General features: G+C 38.7%; 1 protein-coding gene across 1 annotated transcript; it reads left to right on the top strand.

Annotated features, from left to right (window-relative positions):
• Window positions 1–3,904: 3,904 nt before the first annotated feature.
• LOC119735839 (tyrosine-protein kinase Mer-like) lies at window positions 3,905–15,152 on the top strand. The gene is made up of 18 exons (XM_038209777.1): window positions 3,905–4,073; window positions 4,940–5,242; window positions 6,672–6,980; window positions 7,812–8,141; window positions 8,513–8,794; window positions 9,174–9,197; window positions 9,548–9,820; window positions 10,037–10,186; window positions 10,449–10,476; window positions 10,775–10,842; window positions 11,348–11,557; window positions 11,745–11,855; window positions 12,309–12,496; window positions 12,608–12,730; window positions 12,841–12,952; window positions 13,296–13,392; window positions 13,510–13,609; window positions 13,934–15,152. The coding sequence occupies exons 1-18, from the start codon at window positions 3,965–3,967 to the stop codon at window positions 14,009–14,011; spliced, it is 2,895 nt and encodes a 964-aa protein (XP_038065705.1). The 5' UTR covers window positions 3,905–3,964; the 3' UTR covers window positions 14,012–15,152.
• The last annotated feature ends 2,725 nt before the right edge of the window (window positions 15,153–17,877 follow it).

Here is a 17,877-nt window from a genome sequence, read left to right on the forward strand (position 1 = left end):
ATTGTTGAACTCATCTAAGTTGCACACGTTGCACGTATTTTGTTTAGGTTTTGACATGGGAATTATGATTAATTTGTGTTGTTCTAGAGTTAAATTGTCATCACGATGAACACGTGCTCAAAGGTAGACATGGGTTTTTTTTCACCGCACACCGGCCTCCGTGAAATTAAATAGTGGGGTTGGCAAGGGGGGGGGGGCTGTGGACACCATCTTCCAATGGCGGCGCTGTTGAAAATAATTATACGCGTTACACGGGACGTTAAAATAAACAGCGGTTTTCGTCTAAAAATATATTTTAAAATGTTGAAATGGGCACTTTTATTAAACCCGCTAATCATGGTTTCGGGATTTTTTCTGTTTGGCAAATTTCCAGGGAGGGGGAGGGCGGCAGGGGGGGGGGGGGGGGGGGGGGAGGGGGACCAATTGATTTTCATTCCCTTCCCGAATAATGTAGCCTTTCCCTACCCACCATATGCGTAATTTTTTTTCCTAGGAGGGTTAGGGGCAATGTCATGAATAATTCAGTTTTTCCTTTGAATCATTGCAAGACTTAGGTTCTCGTTCTATTTTCCCCTTAATTTAAAATTATCTCAGTGATAAATTTGGAAAAGAAAACTAGCTGATAAAAATGAGCAGCGACGACGTGGATTCGAACCAGAGATCTTTGTATCCATAGCTCATCTCGCTATCCACTAGGCTACTGTGTGGTAGCTCGACGACAACCGTTCTTTAAAATGCTGTAATGTATTGTAACTAGTTGAGTAACTAACAACAATGCTGTTGATGTCATTGTCCGTTCTCATGGATAAACATGAATTATTCATGACATTGCCCCTAACCCTCCTAGGAATAAAAATTACGCCCCGGAGCTACGCCGCTGCAATGATGGAAAATGCAAGTAGAATAAAATGGACTACGAATATAATGCTAATGATTGTTCATCTGATATTATACATTGACTTCTATAGTATACCTTTCAACCGTTTCATATGATATATATTACAAATAAACTTGGGTCTGATTTTTTTTGGGGGGGCACGAGATAATTCTGTCAAGAGTTTCAGGTTTTTGATGAGATACACGTTTGTTCATTACGAAGACAAAATAGACAATTAAATGGGTTTCTCTTTAAGTCATCTATTCTCTGTTTACTGGGTATTCACGTTGCTCTCTTTAATTTAAAGCTGGTTTGATATCAAGTGTCTTTCCATCAGCTGCTACGAAAACAATGTTTCCAGGAATGCATGTGTCCTTCCGCAGTTAAGGCCAAATGGGCCACGCATACTCATTTAATTTTAATCACATGTTATCCTCGTTAGGTGTTATTTTGTTTGGTTTTTCGTTGATACTAAACTTTTCACACCATAGCTGTACTGAACTTCCGCTAGAAACCAAATACAAGTAGCAGTTGAAGGACAAACACAGATTCATACTGTGCAAGCCACTAAGCTTTCATATACATATACATGTAGATAACTAAAAATGCGAAGGAAATATTAAAAACAAAATTAAATTCATTTGCGCGTTTTACCCGTCTTAAAAGGATCACTGAAGCGATTTTTTTTTTTCTGAGGACCCTTTGCAATTTTTCCACACCAGTCCTCCTAAATGTATGAAAATATGTGATATCCCTTTTTGGTAAATTTTATTGAAAAGTGCACTTTATGATTTAAAATTGTCCATGCTTTTCAGGACAACTGTGGACGCGGTTGCTGTGACGTCATTTCGGGACACTGTCCAGTTTAGGGTTTTTTTGATCAAATTGTGAACCCAAAAATGTGCTTATCAATTTAATGTTTTTGTTTGGTGGAAAAGATTGCTCATTGGCTTTCTGTTTTGTACAGACGCACCAACGAATTACAAAAAAGTAACGATATTCACAATTTCGGCAACCTTTGGTGCTGAAAGAGCTGTAGCATTAAGGTCCAAAAGGTACCAAACACCATTGCAAATGGCAAAATGCAAATTGAAAATAGAAAGCACGTTATTCTTGTCAAAAGCGTGGTTCATGGTGACATAAATTACAAAAACTCTCATAATAATCTCCCCAAATCTGTATTTATCAAAAAGGTATGACTTCATTTCCATAGACTATTAAAATGTCAGCTCCAAAAAAAGGAAAAGAAATTGCTTGCTTGTCTTATACTTTTATATTCATATTTATACTGTAGCTGTGCGAAGCAATTCAAATATTCCAGCGTAAACGACTGGAACACATGATCCAAAATTCAAGTATAGAAAACTTCAGTTGAGATTAAATACTGGTATGCCCCTACAACACTCTGGGATTCATTTGAATGATGCAGAATTGAGCATGGTTTAACAAAAATAACCTTAATAATGAAAGGTTTGCGGAAACACCATGTGCAAATAATTTCTCAACTAAGAGAATGGTTCTGAAAAGAACCAGAGGTATAAACTCGACGTTCCGGCCAGTATGCTCTGACCGTCTTCAGGAGAGGAAGACGGTCAGAGCATACTGACCGGAACGTCGAGTTTATACCTCTGGTTGTTTTCAGAACCATTCTCTTAGTTGAGAAATTATTCGCACATGGTGTTTCCGCAAACCTTTCATTATTTAGTATCTCCACCATGCAAAGCCTCAAATCTTACTTAAAAATAACCTTGGTTGTGCACAGCCATAGTCTGTGCGTAAACTGCATATTTCAAAGAGCGCCCTCATTAAAAAGGTTGTTCAACCCACTCAATCGTCCTTAATACTAAAATGCATTATCGGTTGTGAGCTACAAGCAGTCCCAGAGTACGTGTGTAGAGTACACTGATTGAATTTCAATAATCATCAAACAAAACATTTTAATTTGATGTCATCGGACTGTAGGAGTGAAAATGAAGTACTGTCGCCGTGAATACATGCATATAGTGTCTTCGTTTATTCGTTATTGTTTGTACAGGTGTTTGTTTTTTTATGTGGACCTGCGATACAAATGTATGCTGTCCAAAAGTACAAACACACCTTGTCCACTGTTACAACTTGCAAGCATTTTTAACTTGGATTTAAAGGTCTGCCAAGGTCGCTAGCAAAACCACGTCGTGACAAATTACACGTAAGCCCATAGACCTTCTCTGTACCTTGTGTGAATGACTAAGCACCATGCACTCTATTGTGTGGGTTTTGCGCAAATATCTGACCCGTGCCGTTTCAATGCAAGTATTTATCCTTTCATTTGGCTTTATAATTTGTTCAGTAGGCTCGCAAAAAAGGGAATACCTGGTTCAGATTGGGTGGAAAATGATTCAGTAAGTTTAATGCACTATACCCCGTAGGCCTGGCATTCGTCTCGTCTCGTTCAGTGAAGTTGCCTACGTGCGTAATTCGGTGCGATGGCGTCGGCACTCATTTTTCACATTTTTGCAATTGGGTTATTAAGTTTTCAAGGAGGTAAGAACAACTTCATTGATTTTTTTTTTTTTTTTTAATTGTAAGTCTAAAATATCTGATATTCTATATGAGTTGTAAGGTTTTTGAACGGATTATGATTGAAACATCCCAGATCATCGGTGTTCATACCGTCAGCCGCTAATCTTCACATACAAGACAATTTTGAGGGAAACTGAAAGCCCTCTTTACAAGATTCAAACATTTAAAATAGTACTGAATTCCACGTATAACTCATAACATTATAACGCCTCGGCTTAAAAAAAAGTAATGTAGCTATGGAGTTATATCAAACTATGTTTTTTTGTATTTTCTGTTACAGAGGCGTTCGTGGAGCTTGTTTTAACTGGACCCGAATGGGTAGATCCTGGGCAGGACGCAGTATTCACATGCACACTGAACGATACTACTCCGATATTTGCCCTAAATTGGCACATAAGTCCCGTTGCGGAACCACTCGGTAATTATAACGCAGTGCCATTCTTAGAGTGGTCGGTGCTTACGGGTCAGTTTATTAACCACAACAGCGTCCACTATTCCTTGGACAGGGACTCCCCAGGATACCCAATGACCATTAAGTCGGTGACATTTGATGACGAAGCAATGTACTGGTGTGAAATTTACACTCGGAGTCCATTCCAAAACCACATAGCCACCAAGGACATGCGCGTAAGAGGTCAGTATTCGTTATAACTTTCCTACCGTTTTCAGGTTGTCTTATATTACAGCCAGAGTAAAAGTTCGTTGATCGTGGAAAGTTGTGTTGTTGCCTCCAATTACAAATGTCAATATCTAATTTTGCAAAAATTGTTTAGCCATTTCAGAATCATGGTGTTGGCTCTTAATTCTTAGGCGGAAGGAGTGGGGGAATTTTGATCTTAAACTATTTTAAGCATAATCATTTAATTTGTAATTTCAGTAGAATGTTTTCATTTGAAATCGACACAATTGAAACTGTCAATTAAAAGAATGTGTTTTTAAGTATTAATTTCCCTTGTTATGTAAGCATTATTTGAATGTAAAATAACATGGTCTTATCGTTCGCTACCCATTGTAAACATGAGAAACATGGTTTATGTTAGTCCAAAGTGTAGAAAAGGTCGGGCAACACAATTAGGGAAAGAGATTTTTTGGACAAATTAAGTACAAATAATCTTAGTGCGACTGGATTTGTTCCATGTTAGGTTTGGTTTTATTCCAATCTTACATCTTATCACTATGTCTGAAACCCTCAAAAAAGACAAAAAGTAATCACCTTAATACGAGCAGACTGGCTCCAGGTCCATAGATAATAGATACTGATTGTGGGCGGGAACCAGCCTACCTCTACACCTTGAATAAAATGGATTTATTGTTTGGCCGCAAGTAATTCAAAAAACAAAGCAATTAAGGACAAAATGTGTTCGTGTTAAAATACGAAATACAACGGGAAATACATCTATAAAATAAAGTCCCGTTTGATGGTGATTTCAGTAATGCAAAATGTTCACCTCAGTACTTGATTGGCAGAACTGACGAAAGCCCTTCTTATTGCTTGTCCAGGTCCCCCTGCAACCCCTGTGATCATTGGAGGCGCAGCAATGATTGAAGATGCTCCAACTATACTGACGTGTACAGCAGACATGGGATATCCTGATGACTGGACTTTAGTTTGGTCCAATGGAGGCTCACCTATAACTGGTACCAATACGAGCTCGTCTGCAGCAGGTAGCCGCTTCAATTTTACCAGCATTTTGAACTTGACTCCGAGAAAGGAAGATAGTGGAAACAACATAACGTGTGCTGCACAGAGAGCTTCGTGGACGGTTAGCCCTCAAGGAACGCTGGGACCTATCGACGTACGATGTGAGTTTATGAAAAGTAAACGCATACTCTATAAATTCCAAAGATTGAAAAGGGAGCAAACAATTTTTCAATATTTTTTTTATTGAAATACACTGGAAAAAAAGAACCCATGAAAACTCAATCAATCCGGGTTAGCTACAGCGGTACTTTCCTCGCCTTCTAACGCCCTGACCCGGGTTCGATCCCTATGGGCATGTGGATTGAGTTTTCCTACCTGATTCCGTGGGTTTTCCCCAGACTATTCTTCTAATCTATGGTGTTCCTTCCACAATCTGAAACTGTAATTTCTTCTCATTGTCTTCTATTTACTGGGCCCCATGGGAGACCAGTTGATCCCACTGAATGGGCTACCCAGTTGAAAATCAGAATTAAATAAATTCCACTGAATACATTTCACTGTAGATTCAGTTGTTGGGAGTAAATCGTGACTCGAAATTAGTTAATGTCCACTGTTATACGTAGCGGCCATCTTCGAAGACATATTTTGTTATTTTGATTCGGTGAGAGTGAATGCACAAATCATTTATGCATATCCCGGCAAAACAGCCATTGCCCTGTTAAGATTTACTACGCATAATAGCACGTTACCCACGACCTCAATGATGACGGTTTTAATGTATCCTCATTTCAGCATAGGCGTAGCAAGCGGGGGGGGGGTATTTCTACCCCCTCCCCCAATATTTTGTAAAGACTGCCCTTTTCCACTCAATGCCTTTTTTTTACCAACGCTTACCCCCAATAATTTGTAAAGAGTGCCCTTTTTTAAGAAGTGCCCTTTTTTCTGAACAAGTGCCCTTTTTAAAAAGATGTGCAGCCCTTTTTGTGCCATCGGCCGTTCCTGGTACCTTTTTTTAAATATCACGCATGTATCGCCCTGAAGAGCACCATATATTGTCCGTTCGTGTGCATAATCGTCGGTTTTGAACAGCGACCCCATCGACAGATTGCCCACCCATTCCGCTTGTTGATTTTACGGAGGCCAGGTGTCCGGAGAAAAAAAACCTGTTTAAATTTTTCAAGAAATGCCCTCCCCCCAATAAATATGATGTACTACGCCACTGTTCAGTGTATCTAAGGGCCTTCAATACACACGTTTCAGGTCGTTTTTGTGTCCAAGTAATTAAGCTGTAAATTAAAGAATATAACAAATGAATGCCTGACTGACTCTTATAGCTGTCACTTTAGTGCTAAAAAAGATGATAACGCAAATGAATCGGCCATATCCTGCCCATTGTGGTCACACGTGCAAGAAAGGAGTTCCAGTGGATAGCCATTCTGTCTTAAGTAGTCGAATTTTACTGGGCTTTTGGTCAAAATTCACCAAACATTGCTTTGTTTATTTTATGTTTGTCTCCCTTGAATTTGATCACATACAGTAGTTTTCACTGTGTTCGAATTATAGCATTTTTTCTTTTTTTTACACCATCAGATGTTCCTGTATTTTTAGCAGTGTCATCACCCGCAAACCCTGTTTTTGAAGGACGCTATGTGTCAATGTCCTGTTTGGTAGATGCCAACCCAAGACCCGATGACATCATTTGGGAGAAGCAAGGTCCTGGTATTGCACCAAGTTATGATATGTCCGTGTACAATGACATTAGTATGGCCAGTGTACTGACTCTTGGTAGAATAACAAGGGAGCAGTCTGGGTACTACTCCTGTAGAACCAACAACGGTGTACCTACCGACGATCCCAGTAGTGATGTGGTCTCAACTAAAGTCCCTGTTATTGTGCAGTGTAAGTTATGATGTAACGATATTACCATAACACTTTTACATGTTACCTGTCTTTTTTTTCATTGTGAGGATAAACAAACTCTTTGCACGTGATCGCCGTAGAATCAAGAGGACCCCTGCGGTGAAGAAACCATTGCCGTAAATTATATTGTACAATTCAACATACCCCATGATGGATTATCTAAATGATAGCTATAGTTCAATGTTTTCGCCAGTGGAGGGGGGCCTTCGTGATGCAATCAGCGGCGTTTCTGCACCCCTCCCCATACAAAATAATGCCCCGGTCCCCCCCCCCCCCCACCACTGAAAATGTGCTACTCCTTTTCACGAACGGGTGTATTTTTTACGGTTGTGCCCCCCCCCCCCCAAGCGTTTTGATTGTACGGAGGCCGGGACCGATGTCCAAACAAACTATCTACCTTGGATACTTCCAAACTGCCCCCCCCCCCTATTGTTACCTCCAGCCCCCTCCCCCCGCCCTCCAATGCTGAGAACACTAGCTGCGCCGATGGAATTGATAGCGTGTCTGGATTAAAACAGGTTTCGATTTATTACATTTATCGTCTTACTTGTTCAAGTTATCTTCTTACTTGTTTGATGGCCGTCTTGAAGGTATAACACGCTCGCTTTCTGAGCTTGGACAGACAAATGAAAAACGACTTTAGTTACTTCCATTATTTTATGGACATAGACATCATACTTAGATTGACACTGCATCTGTGTCTTCAGATTTGGTATATTTAATAAAAAGCACTTTTTTTCAAATTAATGGGACTGCATAAACTAGACACGGTGCAGTTAAATTAATTACCTGTATCATTTTCCCACACAGACGAGGTCAACATCACCAATAAAGCAATGATCGAAGTAGGAGTCAACGATGGCGATGATGCTGTCTTGACCTGCGTCGCTGTGGGCAATCCTCGGCCAGTCATGGAGTGGTATGGTCTAAACAACACGGATATAACTACTGATTCTCAGGACGGAAAATTCCTTGTTACAAATGAGATATCTGGTGGAGACGGAATGTTTGCACTCGAAGTCACCAGCACGTTAACCATCAACGCCGTAGATTCCGGAGTTGATTACGGGGTGTACACCTGCAACAGTTCGAATGGCATCGGAAGAATAAACTCACTGACCATCACACTTACTGGAATAAGTAAGATAATTTCACAAATTCGGGATTACAAAATAACGTAGATAATGAAGTATTCCGCTATAAGATGTCTTGTCATGTTATATCGATCACTGAATAATCTGACATGTATTAAAATTGGGGCGTAGATGATACAATTAAATGATGAAGTCAATTATTAAATGATTGGAATATCATTTAATAATTTAAATAAGAATAAAGACCGACAATATACTGCCTGTGTTTTCTATAAAGATTACTGTTGTCCTCCTATAATAATCCACAGACAACATGTATATTAAAGCCGATCATTTACAACATTCTCTTGTTCTGTTATTGATGTGCGTTTTACTCATTTATCTGAAGTTGTCTTTACACATTCCTGTTTCCTGCAGAACGACCAGACAAGCCTACTAGTGTTGAGATAACCGAGAGGACGGCAGAGTTTCTGACTGTGACATGGACCGCGGGCTATGATGGCGGTGAGACTCCGTCGTTCCGTGTCAGCTGCATCAAGACATCAGACTCCACAGAGGTATTCACTGAAGAGACAGGTGGGAAGACAACATCCACAGCGACGGGTCTGGATGACTACACAGAGTATGAGATCAGGGTGTATGCCAAGAATTCCATTGGTGAAAGCATTGGATATGGCAACACAATGGGATATACACTGCGTAAGTATACGGTCTAGAGTTCCGCTTTTATTTTGTTTTCAGATGTTCTTATAGAAACTTTTGAAATCAACAGGTTGTTTATCGTTATGTTATATGAGCGAAGAGTAATATACTAATAATGTCTCTTGAATTGTGTGGTTCTGAGAAGAACCAGTTGTTTTAAGTCGACGTTTCGAATAGTGTGCTCTGTTCATCATCAATGCACACTCTTTAGGATATTATCTGAGCAGATGTAAGCATGTTTTCATTGCATTAAATTTGATATCTTCAAAAGTGCATTTCTTATGAAAACGATCAATGTAATTCATTTTTCTCAGATAAGTCAGCTCTTTTTTCTTCTTATTTTCATGATTTGCTAAACATATCTGCATCCTTTCAGCAAGCCCGCCCTCACCGGAAACAGGTAAGCGAACCAATCGGTATATCAACTGGCTGAATTGGTTTTCTGTATTTTTTACTAACTCCGACCTGGACTCTACTCGATGACAAAATTGAACAGTTAACGTAGCGGCTCAGTTGGGTTTGTGTACTTGCTCCCCATTCTGAAAGAAGTGATAGGGATGTAGTCGAGTCCGTCACAGATTCAGCCACAAGTCAAGTCACAATTAGCAGTGGATGAACAATAACAAAGGAAACTATCTTTGTAAACATGCATTGGAATATCTTGCGAGTTGAACTGGGACCGGATGACTTGTAATGGACTGGACTAAAGGCTTGGAACTTATGGCTCTAAATTGTGGCACATCTTTCCAGGGATCGTCATCGAGTTTAATACGGATTCTGGTTCCATGAAAGTCGAGTGGTTGAAGGAGGAGAATGGATGCATCCAGCTGGAAGTCCAATACCAAGGCAACGACACCTGGCAGGAGTGTGGAGATTGCATTGAGTCTGATCAGACAGTGACGCTCTCTGAATGGTGTGCGTCATCACAGAGGCGAAGAAGACGAGCTGTAGGGGACATTGAAGCCGTCCGCGCCAGACTTTGCATTGGTGGCTTGTGTAGTCAACCAACGGATGTTAGGAAAGGTAATCAAATCTTAAGTCTCTCACTTTACAGATAAACGTTGGTAAGGATGTCATGTTAAATTGATTGGCATTTAAGTAAGGTAATGCGTTCAAATCGAATCCAAAAAAAATATTTTAGTAGCAATACAAATTTCAAATGCTGTAGAAGTGTTTGAAGTAGCAAAACTTTGATTAGTTTGTTTGTTGGGTTGGTTGTTTGTTTGTTTCATATTTAAGTGAAAGATCCGCCTGCACCCGACATGCCTGGTGACAATCCTGGGATCAGTGTCGGTGTCATTGTCGGTGTCATCATCGGACTTTTCGTGTTAATTGCCATCGTCGTGCTCGGAGTCTTCGCAAAGAGGAACTTTGGAAATCACGGCAAAGGTAAGATTGAGAAGTGTGAGATGCTTTCGTAACGGAACACTCTCTATTGTCTTAGATTTTTGTTGACTACAACTGTATTGTTTTTTTAAATATGCTTCTACACACAAACATGAAATTTAAATTGAATTGAAACAGAAACAATCAATTGTAATGAACTCACAGTCCACAATATAGAAGACGCCCTGGCCTGCCTTTCACGTTCACCTTAAATATAATTTAACCTATATTGACTTTTAATTGAGATAATTGCTTTTAATTGCAGAGGACAGAGAGACCGTGGATTTGTCAATGTAAGTTCAATGACCCATAAGCCAAGTCATCGTTAATTTAAAATGCCCGCGACTGAATAACAGATTGCCCTCCGTTTTGAAATGTGAGTGTTTGAGTATCATTCCGACACAATACAAACTTATATAAAATCCTAGCGATTATGGTTTCTGGTTGAGTATCAATGCTGTTGCAGTGCGAGAAAACAGGAAAGAAATGCAGCCTTCATTACTACACGACCTGATGCTCGGTCGTGCTTGATTATCCATTTTGTTGCCGAATGCAAGTCGGCTTATTCTTGTTTTTTTTTTTTTTTTACAGGACAGACGTGCAACGTCATTCCACAATTCCACAATCCGACGCACAGTCACCCTACCAAGAAATAACGGGTATGATAGCACCCAATAAATTAATTTAAAAAGAAGTAAATTGCTTAATGGATACCTCGGCCAGTAATGACGAGAATAAAATCAAGCAAAACATGCCGCATTAAAAACAATGAAAAACATAATTACAGATATTAAAACCTGAACAATTCAAAATTGATGAGGTATTCTCACATTTATTCTCGGCAACATAGCCGAGATGGAGAACTTTCTTATGTTACCGGATAGCTCAAAATAAAATGTGTGAATTGTGAATAAAACGAATTACAGTCGAGTCTCGTTATAACAAACTCGTTCGGATCTAGCCAAATTGTTTGTTATATCAAAATTTTGTATTAAGAGGAACATCAGTCCCATTTATTGTGCACATAACTGCACAGTCAGGACTAAGGCTTTATGTTTGTTATAACCAGAATTTTGTATTAACAGAGTTTGTACTAACGAGAGTCGACTGTATACATTTGCAACTATTTGAGGTGCTAATATATTTTGAATTAATTTATTTTAGAATTAGCCATCATTAGTCGGCCAACCAATCAGGAACCAGAAAGGGTGGATTATGCAAATGTCCCAACTGCACATAAGTCAGTCCCACGTGATCAGCTGAAGATTATCAAAGAGCTCGGACATGGCAACTTCGGTCTTGTGCTTCTAGCTGAAGCCTCGGGGATGACACTGGGGTCAAAGGTCACACTGGTTGCTGTTAAGACACTTAAAGGTTAGATGTAATGTTATGAGGAAGATGTTGTAGTCTTCCTGGTAATTTGCTATATTTTGTCACTTTTGCCAGTTTGTAGATTGGAGCATCAAATTAAGTCAGAGTTTTAGGAGAAAGTGAGAAAAATCGTGAATTTTTGACTAGTCAAACGATAACTACTATTTTTTTCATGGACTCACTTCCGCAGAGGGAGCCGGCCAGAGCGATAAGGCTGACATGATGAGGGAGCTAGACCTGATGAAGAAGTTACCAGACCATTGTAATGTAGTCAGGCTCCTTGGGTTTTGTGTAGAGGAAGGTAAAAAGCAAAACAGTCCACTAACGTGATTTTGCAAAGAATTGGAAGTTATTTCATGGTTTTTGTGGGGACTTTGTCAGGAAACAGTTAATAGTGCTATTTAGTATTTTTGTATTGTTATAAGCCAAAAGAGTGAGTTTGAACCATCTATATCCTTTCAATTTTAATCAATACAACTAAGCCTGATGTACTGATGGTGTCACACTTTGTTTACGAGGCTTATTTAGTGCAAACTGATAGGGTGCGTTAGGTTGAACAGATAGTGCGCGGAGCCTTTTGCTTTTATTTGTGCTTAGAGTTACTTGTTTCGAATACGGTAGTTGGACGAGTTGTAAGATGTGAGAGTTTTGTAACATGGTGTTTCTGAACATCAGTCATATTGTCTTTAGAAGGCTAAACTGATTGATTGTTGCAAAGTAGACCTAAGCTTCCTAACTTCTTGTTATTTCACAGACCCGCCATATATCATCGTGGAATATCTGTCTAGAGGCAACCTGAAAGACCTTCTTAAAGACAGTCGTAGTAAGGGAGGGCGTGTCTATGGCAACCTGCATGGTATCAGTAAGTCACTTACCTCCAAGGATCTGATGAAGTTTGCTAAAGATGTTGCTGATGGAATGGCTTTCATCTCATCTCAACAGGTACACTCTAACTAGATAAAACTAGATAATTTTATGATCAGGAGTTTTGTTGACAAAAAAAATCAAGACAGCTTCCGTAAATAAAGTGAAATAATATTTGTTGATACACAGTGCATTCACAGGGACCTTGCTGCCCGTAACGTGCTTGTAGCTGAGGACATGACGTGTAAGGTGTCTGATTTCGGACTCGCTCGTGACGTCATGAACATCCGAGTATATGAACGAAGGTCAGAGGTGAGTGTGGCGAAGACAAAACAAGAGAACAAAAAGTCAGGATTTTTTTGGGGTTCCACACAATTCCAAAATCGTTAGTTGTAATAATTGTGGACACATTAATTTTGCAGGGTCCCCTACCCATGCGCTGGATGGCTCTAGAGTCTATTTTGGATGACGTGTACACAGCGGAGAGTGACGTATGGTCTTATGGCGTACTTCTGTGGGAGATAGTTACTCTAGGTAATATTTTCGGCAATTACGTCTGAAAAATAAAACAACAAGCAAAAGAAGTTTCCATTTTTGACAAACGTTCAGGCAAAATACTGCATGAGTGGGTGTGAGCTAGGCCATACAATGTTCGTAAGTTCATTCCAAAAGATCGCCATTCCATGTTGAATACATTTTACATCTGCATCAAAACAATCCTGTGGTTCATGGTTTGAGTTTCTCGGGAAGACTGCAGAAAAATGTGCTCGTTCTCTTAGTTTTTATACAAATATATCTTAATATCGCTTTCAATTTGAAAAAAAAAACCTGCAATTTTTTTTTTTTTGAAAATGTTATTTGCATTGTGTATATAAAGGTGCTCGTCCATACCCCGCTATGACAGCGAATGTGATGATTGGTAAGCTTCAGTCTGGCTACCGTATGCCCAAACCACAACACTGCCAACAGGAACTGTGAGTACTATCTCTCTAAATTATTTTTGTTTCCCTGTAATAGTTGGACTCTTTTTCCTGAATCTGTTTAAATATTGTCAAAAACGGCTTATTATAGCATACCATTTTTTCCTGCAGGTATGCAATGATGCTTAGATGTTGGGATGATGATCCAGACAACAGACCGACCTTTACGATGATCAGTGCCGAGCTGGAAAAATACATCAACAAGGGAAAGGTACGCGATTTCTATCATCAGGACTACTAGAGAACCGCCATTGGTACTCCTTTTGAAACAAAAGGAATTCAAGTAACAAAGCAACTACATTTCTGTTAAGGCCATTGAGAAAAAACTTTACTTTGCAGGCAAATCCTTCCTATTTGTTATTCATTATTGATTAAAATATTGCCTAGATAAACTGTCGGTACCGCTGGCATCTTAGTGTAATTATATGTCAATGCAAACAACAGATTGATGAGTAAAAACAGTGATTTTCCCTATCTTCCGAGTGAGGGCGCTACGCAAATATAATGGTTGGTTCCCGTTTAATTTGGTCGACAGGAATTCATATCAATCAAGGATTTCCAAAGGACCGTTTATGAAGTGGTGCTGGAACAAGGAGCAGGCGAGAAGGTGTAAGATGGACTGGGTCGCATTAAGATGGAAGACATCGGAGAATTCTTTGATTTATTCAATTGTATACTTATGTTAATCATGTTATGTTACTGTAAAAAAAATGTATCCGGGAAAGGAAGAGACAACTGTCAACGTAAACAATTAATATGAAAGTTGGTATCGGGAAGTATGTAACAGGTTGTGTGATAGCACAGTAGTGACCGTACTTATTAAGTTACAGTGGTGAAGGGCAAACAAAACCACATTAAAGTTTTACGGTTTTAATATATATAAACTTACATCTTACAAACAAACTTACATTTCGAATTTGATTACTTTTTGTGATGACACTTTTATCATATTTAAATAATATGTTTTTAGTTTCACTAAGCATAACATTTGTAAAATAGAAGACAAAAGCTGAATAGACAAAAAGTACAAGTGTTTGAATAATCTTGCATTGTACATAGAAGCAGTGGCAAAACAGTACTTCTTACTATCAATCCTACGTATTAGATGAAAGAACCTTTGATTTCAATTAGTATTAAGTTGTACTTTTCGTTTTCTTCTAGCATTCAGTTTTACTTTTTGATTTCAATTAGCGTAAACTTTTACTTTTGATTTCAACTAGCATTAATTCTACTTTTTGATTTCAATAAGTATTAAGTTTTACGTTTTTGTAGTTAAGATCCAATGTTAGTCTGACAGAACACACTGGCAGCAATTTTCAATAAGGTTCAGTCCCTGCTCAGAGGAAACAGAGGGTGAGATAACGCGATGATAAATAAAATGTACAGTTAACATTGCCATTAAATTACACTTTAAAAAGTGCCGTAAGAAATGCATGTGGTATATATTTCGATGCACCACGTATAGCGAGAATATTTGTAAAAGACAGCACAGTCTTTTTTTCAATGACATATTTGAAGAATACTTTCAAGTTCTCGGTTGTACATTTTTCGCACGATTTCGTGAAGTTTAGAGTAATTACACTGCCACAGTATGCGGGCAGGAGCGATTTTTTTCGTCAGCGGGTGAAGCGATTTTCCTGAATATTCAGTAGTTTTGATGGGAAAATTGTGTTTATTCATAAAAACAAAACACTGACGTAAGCAATATTGTTATATAATCAAGACATAGCATTTCAAAAAATGGATGTCGTTGAGAAAAACAATCAAAAGGAACGAAAAATTTCATTTTTGCCCGTATTATTCTACTTTTTTTCTTCAAATTTCAAATTTTCATTGAGGGGAAATAATTCGAGAAACTAATAGGTGTCTTGCAATGGTCCCATCGAAGCTGCTTAATGTTCATGATATAGCTCCGCTCTCCTAGAGAAACAAAACGCGGGCGGGTACTGGAGGACAATCCATTGGTCAATGAATACGATCTGGATAAATGAACTTTACATTTATGGCTTAGGCTGCAACTTTTAATGCACACAGACTAATTGTTTATAATTTACGCAAGTTAAAGGAGTAATTTAAAGCACGAACATTAATTTGAAGAAAAAAAGTTTGACAGAATGGCTTGACAGAATAGCTGGTCACTGCCACTCGCCGAAAATAACTTTTATGAACACGCATTAAAAACAAGATATTAAGTATGATATAGTAACTTACAGATTATTTTATCAGAATTTTTGTTTTGTTTTATCAAATATTCAAACTAGAGTTATTGCTTCACATAATCTTTTTTCTTAACCTGAACATAATATAGGAACATCGGAACGAAAACTACGGTAAAATTCGGGCATTTTTTGGAATTTGGTTAGTCACGTGACATTGGCGCTTTCCTAATAAAAATAGGCAGAATGTTCAGGGTCCAGGAACCCGGTCATTTCGAAGTCACATTATGTGAAGTCATAAACTCTTCATTACAATTGTAATGGCATGTCTGCACTTTGGCTCAAAACTTTATGCCCATGGGCGTCGCGAGGATTTTTTTCGGGGGGGGGGGGCAAAGCAAAGTTTTCCCCAAAATTCTTTAACTTTTTCAATGTACTCTCAATTTATCATTTTTCCGAGCGTCAGCAGGAGAGCCTTTGCCCTACCTCCCCCCCCCCCGCCCCGCCCATCAAATTTGCAGTATGGCTTCGCTGCAGCACCTCTCCCCCCCCCCCCACCCCGTTTTTTTCCTTTTTCTCTTTCCCCCTTTTTTCGTTGGGGGGGGGGGGGGAGTGCCCACTTGCCCCTCCCTCGCGACGCCCATGTCGATGCCCTGACAGCTGCAAGACTCCGGTGTACAGAATGTATTCATTTGGTTTTTTGTGAAGAGTTCTGATTAACAATGCGTCAACTGACTAATAACAGTAACGTGTAATAAAAGTTCGATCCACGGTTCTCAATTTCCACATCTATTTGAAAACAAAAACAATTTCAAAATATCTGGGTTGCAAGTAAACATTCCATTGTAAACTTTCGTATTGTTATAAAAACACACAAGCAATGTATATAATGTATAGCCATCTTTCGTTCATGTAATGTTTAGTTATGACACTCTATCAAATGGGCCAGGCGAGTTTGGTTGGCCTTGATTCTTCCTTACAAAAGCAACAATTCAAAAACAAGCAAAACGAAACTTCTGAAACTTTGTTGATTTTGAACTTTATCAAAAGAAACTTCCGGGTTCATTAAAAATGGTAAGCGTATTCCAAAAAAAAAAAAAAAAAGAAATATATACGTCAGACTGTGCGAGTACAGCAGATATCATTGTAGTGTGTCGTCGGTTAAGGATATAACCAACGAGAAGGTCTGTGTGGTACCGCAATATGGAGCCAATATTTCCTATATTCATCATTGTAGTTGGATTGGCATGTTTTCCCAGAGGTATGTAGATCAAAACGTTGGTTTTATATTTTCCATAATTACAACCTTGTTTTCATAGAAATGAAATTAAACTCACAATCGAGTATAATACAGTGTGTTCACATCGTAGATGTGTTCTGTTAATTAAGTTATATTTGCATTGAATTCGTTTTACCGATTTCGTAATTCTGATTGCTAAAAACCTGTTCTGTAGCGTATATCATGGAATGGTCATGTTTCTTTCTGTAAATTGGAGCGCATGCCCTCGTTTCAGTTAATCCCGTGATATGGTAAATGCGGTAATACATGTAGGCTTTTACCATTTTATATTTTATATTTCCAGCTTTACATGATTGTATCATAATATCTCTTTATGCTCATTTGGGTGTATATTATATTGCTGTGCATCAAGCGTGAATAACAGTAAAGAACTTTAGATATTCGACGTTCGATCTAAACAATGTCGCCATAATTAAGGGATATGCCATATTGTTAATTTGTAAAACGAATATGCATCCCTTCCTGCCTTCATAGACCTTATACGCCAAATAATAAAAATAGTTTTTCATGATACCGTACACTTTGTACGTGAAACGGAATATTCTCATTGTCTCATATTTTGTTTTATCCTTCAATAAATCTTTATCCGATGAATATGATTTGTGATGTAGTTTGAAATTCCATATAGGCGTACGTTTTGAACAATGAGTACAGCATGTTCATTTTCCCGTAACATCTGTACACGACTGTGAAAGGTTTTCAACTTCCGATAGATTTTGGTACACGTAGGCCTATGCAATGATTATAATATTCAGACTCGGTTCCTGGCTATAATGTTGCAAGTGTTAGTGCAGGGGAGGGTATATGATCGCCCACTCAACCCGACCTTTTCAAATGCAACGCTTTTTCACATCTGACAACTTTTTCGAACTAGGAAGAATAATAATGCTAGACAAGTTCGCGTTTTCGGCTGGACTTAAATGTGAAATTAATTTGTGTAAACTCGACGTGGACGAAATTACCAGTGGAGCTTAAATATAAAGGAGCCGGATTAAATTGATCATCTCAGAACGGGGGGGGGGG

The sequence above is a fragment of the Patiria miniata genome, unplaced genomic scaffold, assembly GCF_015706575.1.
Source record: "Patiria miniata isolate m_02_andy unplaced genomic scaffold, ASM1570657v1 HiC_scaffold_29, whole genome shotgun sequence".
In the NCBI taxonomy this organism is placed as follows: domain Eukaryota; kingdom Metazoa; phylum Echinodermata; class Asteroidea; order Valvatida; family Asterinidae; genus Patiria; species Patiria miniata.